This window comes from Elephantulus edwardii, unplaced genomic scaffold, assembly GCF_000299155.1.
Source record: "Elephantulus edwardii isolate Elephantulus edwardi_28Jun2011 unplaced genomic scaffold, EleEdw1.0 scaffold00514, whole genome shotgun sequence".
In the NCBI taxonomy this organism is placed as follows: domain Eukaryota; kingdom Metazoa; phylum Chordata; class Mammalia; order Macroscelidea; family Macroscelididae; genus Elephantulus; species Elephantulus edwardii.
In genome coordinates this window covers 432,730-438,623 of record NW_006400264.1, presented here as the reverse complement: position 1 = coordinate 438,623, position 5,894 = coordinate 432,730, and the positions used below count along the sequence as shown (strand labels likewise).

The 5,894-nt window shown below is 37.9% G+C and overlaps 1 protein-coding gene across 1 annotated transcript in view; it reads right to left on the bottom strand.

Annotated features, from left to right (window-relative positions):
* Positions 1-2,688: 2,688 nt before the first annotated feature.
* The window catches only part of HEPH (hephaestin), a 308,125-nt gene continuing 304,919 nt past the window's right edge, over positions 2,689-5,894 (bottom strand). Inside the window, exon 20 of the mRNA XM_006903126.1 lies at positions 2,689-2,918. Coding sequence (XP_006903188.1) covers positions 2,689-2,918 — 230 coding nt within the window. The remainder of the gene's footprint in view (positions 2,919-5,894) is intronic.

The window sequence follows — 5,894 nt, the reverse complement described above, 5'->3', positions numbered from 1 at the left end:
ATTTACTGACTGGCACCTAACAACAACAACAACCCAAACTGGAACAGGCAGAAGTCTAGTCTAGGAAAGTCATAAAATGGCCTGCTTATACACTTTAATAGGTATTCTTAAAAAGAAAATGATTGAGAAAAGAATGTTTCACGTATGAAAGAGTTCTTGTCTAGAAGAGCCAAAGTATGGCCTGAAATGCATTGAATTACTTGATATTACTCTCCTTCTCATACTCTTTGCAACTTTCCACACATATTGTGTAGAATTATGCAAGTGTCAGGTATTTGTAGCCCACTAGGAGGACTGGATAGCTTTTTGATAATGTAAATAATTTATTTGACACCTTTTTTAGTAGGACATTGCAGAAAAGAGGTGAGAGGGACTACCCCAGGGTTTGATCAGTTTTGCCATCCTGTTGTTGTTAAGTGCTGTTGAGTCATAGATAACTCACAATGACTCTATGAAAGAAGATCTCAACACTTGTATAACTTTCATTGTTTCTCCAAGTTCATAGAGTTTCTGGAGGTAAGCTATTTCAGAAGTGGATGACACTCCTGCTTCCAAGCTTGTTTTTAATTGGGAAACTCTATCAAACACTGTCCACCATGGGTAACCATTATCACATTTGTCACATCAGTGTCACAGTGTTCAGCATCACAGCAACCACGAGTTACTTCTGTATAGCAAATGGACGGACCAGTGCTATACTACTTAGCAGAATGTTTGACCAAAAACGATTAAAATCAGGCCTGAGGCCTGCAGATGAAAATCACCCACCTTTGGCTTGGTAGCATAATTTTCTGTCCACTAGGCCAAACAGAGCTCTCTCTATGCTGTCACTGTAGTTGAGCGTCATTGAGTAGTATACAACTCATAGCTATCCTATGAACAAAATATCTGAACACTTGTATAACTTCCATAATTTCTCCATGTTCATAGAATTTCTGGAGGCAAGCTATTTCATCCTAGGGGTGAAAAAACTGGCATCCCTTTACCACAAGGAAAAAAGAGCAAAGAGTGTAAGATATACTTTGGCCTTGGCCTGACTGAGAATCTCCTTTATCTAGTTGTGTGTTCTTGAGTCAGAACGTCCCCATAGTCAGAACTCCAGCAGGTTCTCAGAGGCCGTTAACCACACAGGAGAGGATTGCCTATCCTTCTCTCATGTAATAGTTGGTGGATTTGAACCACATGCCTTTGGGATTGCAGCACAGCTTCTTACCAATAGGCCAGTAAATATATGGATTATGAGGGATGGTGAGAAGGGGCAAAATGACAGTGATTGAGGGTGAGTGGGGGAAAAATTGTAGCAGCCAAGTCGGAAAAAAAAAGAGAGAATTTATAGAAGAACAGTGGATTTCTTGCCTCATGGAACTAGAAAGCCTAGTGTCTTCCGGCATAACCTTTGCTGTCAGATTTGATTACTTCAGCTCTATTTGTCTGATAGCATGTCTGGCTATTCAAGTAGTTAGATGCTTTTGTGAAGGAGGATTACTAGTACAGTGGAGTGCTGTTGAGCACTGAAAACATCAGAGCTAAAAGAACTTTGTAAAATTTTCTCAAGACGGGCAGAGGCCAATGTCTCCAAACTGAGGACTAAAGTGAGATTTACCTTTCAGAAGGACTAAACAACCCCACCTAAAATCAACAACAACCAACCAAGCAAACAAACAAAAACCCCAAATAATCAAAACCAAAAACTAAGCTATCTTGACTGAAGAACTTTATTCTAAGTTGTTTACAAGCCAAGTCTTATAGTCATGAGCATTATCTAGTTCTGTGTGGCCATCTCAATAAATTCCAGAATAGAAGTAGTGAATATCATGGGAGGGACAGCTGATGTCAGAATTAGCAAAAGTTTGGACCATTGAGGACATATTAATCCTTACAGGAATAAACATTGAGTTTTTATGTTGTTGATGGTGATTCTTCCCCCTCATGAAGAAGAAATCAGATGACATTTTTCCCATGCCATGTCCTCCCACTTTCACATATTTTCCATTTCTGTTACAGCAAAAACCTTGCAAAGACCATAGGGATTATCAAAATTGCAATGTTCAGTCTCTAAGTAATGTAGCATGTACTTTAATGGAAATGTTTTTCTGCATAAAATATAAAGAGGTTACTCAGCATTCCCTAGAGTCTCACTGTGAATGGAATGAATGGAATTTGGAGAAAGTGCTTCTAGCTCCAGAAGTTGTGGGTGCTCATTGGCAGTGATAATTGTACTGCTCAGAACACAAATATAGTTTGAATTTTCAGTTTCCACCCTTCATTCCTCATCACCGCTGCACTCTTAGTTTAAATATGACTTCCATTTTGAGCCCATTTAATTTCAGTTCAAAATTAAGTTACCCAGGCCCTGGGAAAGAAGGAGAAACTCAATAAATTACTTTCTTCTCTTGGTATGTCACTAATTAGACAGCTAAGTCTCTAGGAATTTGTAATTGTGTGTGAGTAATATTTAACACTCATAGCCTGGATTTTGAAATTAGAGATGAAGGATACCAGGGGACTTATCTTGCCCTAGAATCCCAAGAAACAAAAGTAAAGTGCATAAGCACACCATTTCCACGGCAAATAAAAGAATGACTACTTCCCCTCACCCTTCACCAATCATGCTTCCTTCACTGGGATCACCTGTTAGTACATGGAATTCTAGATGTGTTTACCAAAAGCATCACTAGACCCCAGATGTTACTGATTGAGGGATAGAAGTTTGAAGCTATCATCCAGAATCGACCTTCTATTGCGCCGTAACTTTCTCTGCCAATGTTGATACCAGACTGTTCCACCAAGAGCCAGGACAGTGAGCAGAAGGATGATACACATAGCAATCAATCCAGAGAACAGCATGTCGATGTCCTTTATAGGGATCTGCAGGCCTACTATCCTCACATTGTCTTCAATGTCTTTGGAGTTTGTTGCTGATATGGAACAAGAGAAAAATAGGTGTTATGGATTGGAAAGGAAAATCAGTATTTTTATTCAGTCCTTGTTAGAAAAAACATACTTGTTTAAATCAGATAGAGGAACTGTCTCTATCCCTCACAAAACCAACTATTGAAGATAGATCCAGATGTCATAGAAAGTTAGCAAAATACATTTTTCAATGACTTCTTAGATATCGTTGAGATCTCAATTCTCTAATGGAAGAGCTAAGACTCAAGGTGAGAAGGCACTTGATACATTTCTTCAAATATCTAAGGGGCAGTTATATAGATAAAAATATTTTATTTTGTCTTCATGTTTCATAAGATGTTGAATTAGAAATAATAAATGGAAACTGCAGAGAAACAGAGTTTGACTCAATCATCTGGCATGTCAGTGCTTACTTTTACCATTGAATTATTTATGACAGTAATCTCCCAAAATGCTTAGAGTTTTTTCATCTCTTTGAGTAGCTAATTGTGTCAATTTCTGGCATTTAAACTTTTGATGACCCTAGTTAGCCTAGCTCAAAACTGATTTCCATCAAGTTAAAGGAGTTAAGCTGACCCTTGACTGGATTTCTGAGGTTACTAATCTCACAGGTGAAGACTGCCCATCTTTCTCACAAGGAGCAACTTGTGGATTCAGGATCACTTGAGAGGTGTGACTTTTGGGTTAGTAGCACAATTCCTTGTGAATTACAACACTAGAGTTCTTTTAATGAACTAGTTGTTATGTATCATTGAGTCAAAACCAACCCAAACTTCCCCTCCAGTGTGTTTTTAGAGGCAATAAATGACACAGAAGACTGCTCATCTTTCCCTCATGAAGCAGCTGGTGGATTTGAACCACATGCCTTCAAATTGGTAGTAAAAGCACTAGGTCATTAGAATTGTACTAAAATTCTTGAGCCAAGCATGTAAACACCTATATTTCTCTAGTCTGACCTACTCTTCAGCCACAGGAACTCATTCTTTCCTCCAACCCCTTGTTAATATTGCCCTTTACCTTAACATGATTTTCTTCTTATCTTTCTAGATTCAACTTAATTGTTATGGGCCTTTGTAAAACATCCTTTAGTTCCGTTGAACTGCTGGTTCTTTCCTCTATATTTCCTCAATTTACTTGCTAGGCCAAGTGACTAAAACACTTACACTCCTCAACTCGGACCTAATTTGTCTCTTGTATAAAATGGAGATAGTTGTAATATCCATTGAGTCAAAACTGACTCGCAGCTAATACTGCAGTGGTTTTTCAGAAGTTGTGAGTGAAGATGCTTATCTTTTTCTTATGGAGCAGCTAGTGGATCAGCAACACATTCCTTTGGGTTGGCAGTGAAACAACTCACACAAGGCCACCAGAGCTCCCTAGTGGGGATAATAACCATATCTAATTTAAGGGTTTGTTGTGACGTTTAAATGAGCTAATACTTACAAAATGCTTGTTATTGTTGTTAGCCTCCAACTCATACCAACCCTATGAACAGGTCTGAACCCTGTAATATCCTATGTCATCCTTATCATCTCTGATAGACTTGATCCCATTCTGGCAATCCATCTTGTTGAGGATTTTCCTTTCTTTCAGTGACCCTCCACTTTTCCAAGTATGATGTCCATTTCCAAGGAATAGTCTCTTTCCCCTAACAACATGTCCAAAGTATGTGAGACAAATCTTCACCATCTTTGACTCCAAGATATATGTTTGTTATTTTGGCAGTCCATGGGATACTCAATGCTATTCTCAAACATCACATATGAAAGACAGTGTAAGGAATCATTTTTTACCATTTGTTAAAACATATAGTATTTATAAGTGCAATAATGGTTTCTGAATCTCACTCTTTTTAGAAACTAATCTCTTGAAAAGTAGACTACTTTGTGCTTGTTTTGGTATCCTTGACACTCAGAACCTGTGTGATAAATGTATAACTGGATAGATGGGTGTTGTGATCTCAGCTTCAAAAATGTGTCTTTTATTAGACCAACAGTTTTGAGATTTTTTTTCTTATCATGGATCTAAAGGAAACAAAACCAAAAAGTCATTTTTGAGAAATTTATGCTTATGGATAGCATATATGTATATGTCTATGTATATGTTGTTATTGTTATGTGCCATCAAGCCTCCAGTGGGTTTTCAGAGGAAGCAAATTGCACAAAAGGAGATTATTTGTCATTTTCATGTTGGGAAGTTGCTGGATTCGGTTTTAATTCCTCTGGATTGGTAATACAATTCCTTACTACTACGACACCGGAGCTCCTTTAAGAGATTGAGGCTGTTAACAATTTCATCTTGCTCAGGTCCACAATCAACACTCATGGCACCAGCACTCAGGATCTAAAAAGACAAGTTGCTGTTATACTCTGTTGGTGAGATTGTAAAATGGTACAACCACTTTGGAAGGCAATTTGGAGTTTCCTTGGAAAGATGAACATAGAAATTCCATATGGCCCAGCTATTTCACTATTTGGAATATACCCTGAGAAAATGAGAACCAAAATATAAATGGAGACCTTTACAGCAATATCCATAGAAGCGTTATTCACCATTGCAAGAACTTGGAAACAGCCCAAATGTCAAAGCACAAGACAGTGGATTGAGAAATTGTGGTACATTCACACTATGGAATATTAAACTGCATGCTTGCAGGAGCGATGATTTTGTAAATTACTACATAACTACGTAAGAGGTACTGGAGAGCATTATGCTAAGTGAAGTAATTCAGTCCCATGACAACAAATACTGTATAAAACGATTATTGTAGAATGTGTATGAGGATCCAAGGGAGGGAGGAAGCAGAGGAGAATGAGTGAGGAGGGAAGAGTTGATCATAGGGTGGCACAATTTGATGGGGGAGGGAGGAGTAGGTAAAGTAAATGGGAAACATCTGGTGTGAAAAACATGTCTATGGACTTTGTAAGTAAACCAATATAAAATAAAATTTTTTTTAATTTAGTTTGTTTATTTTTCATTTC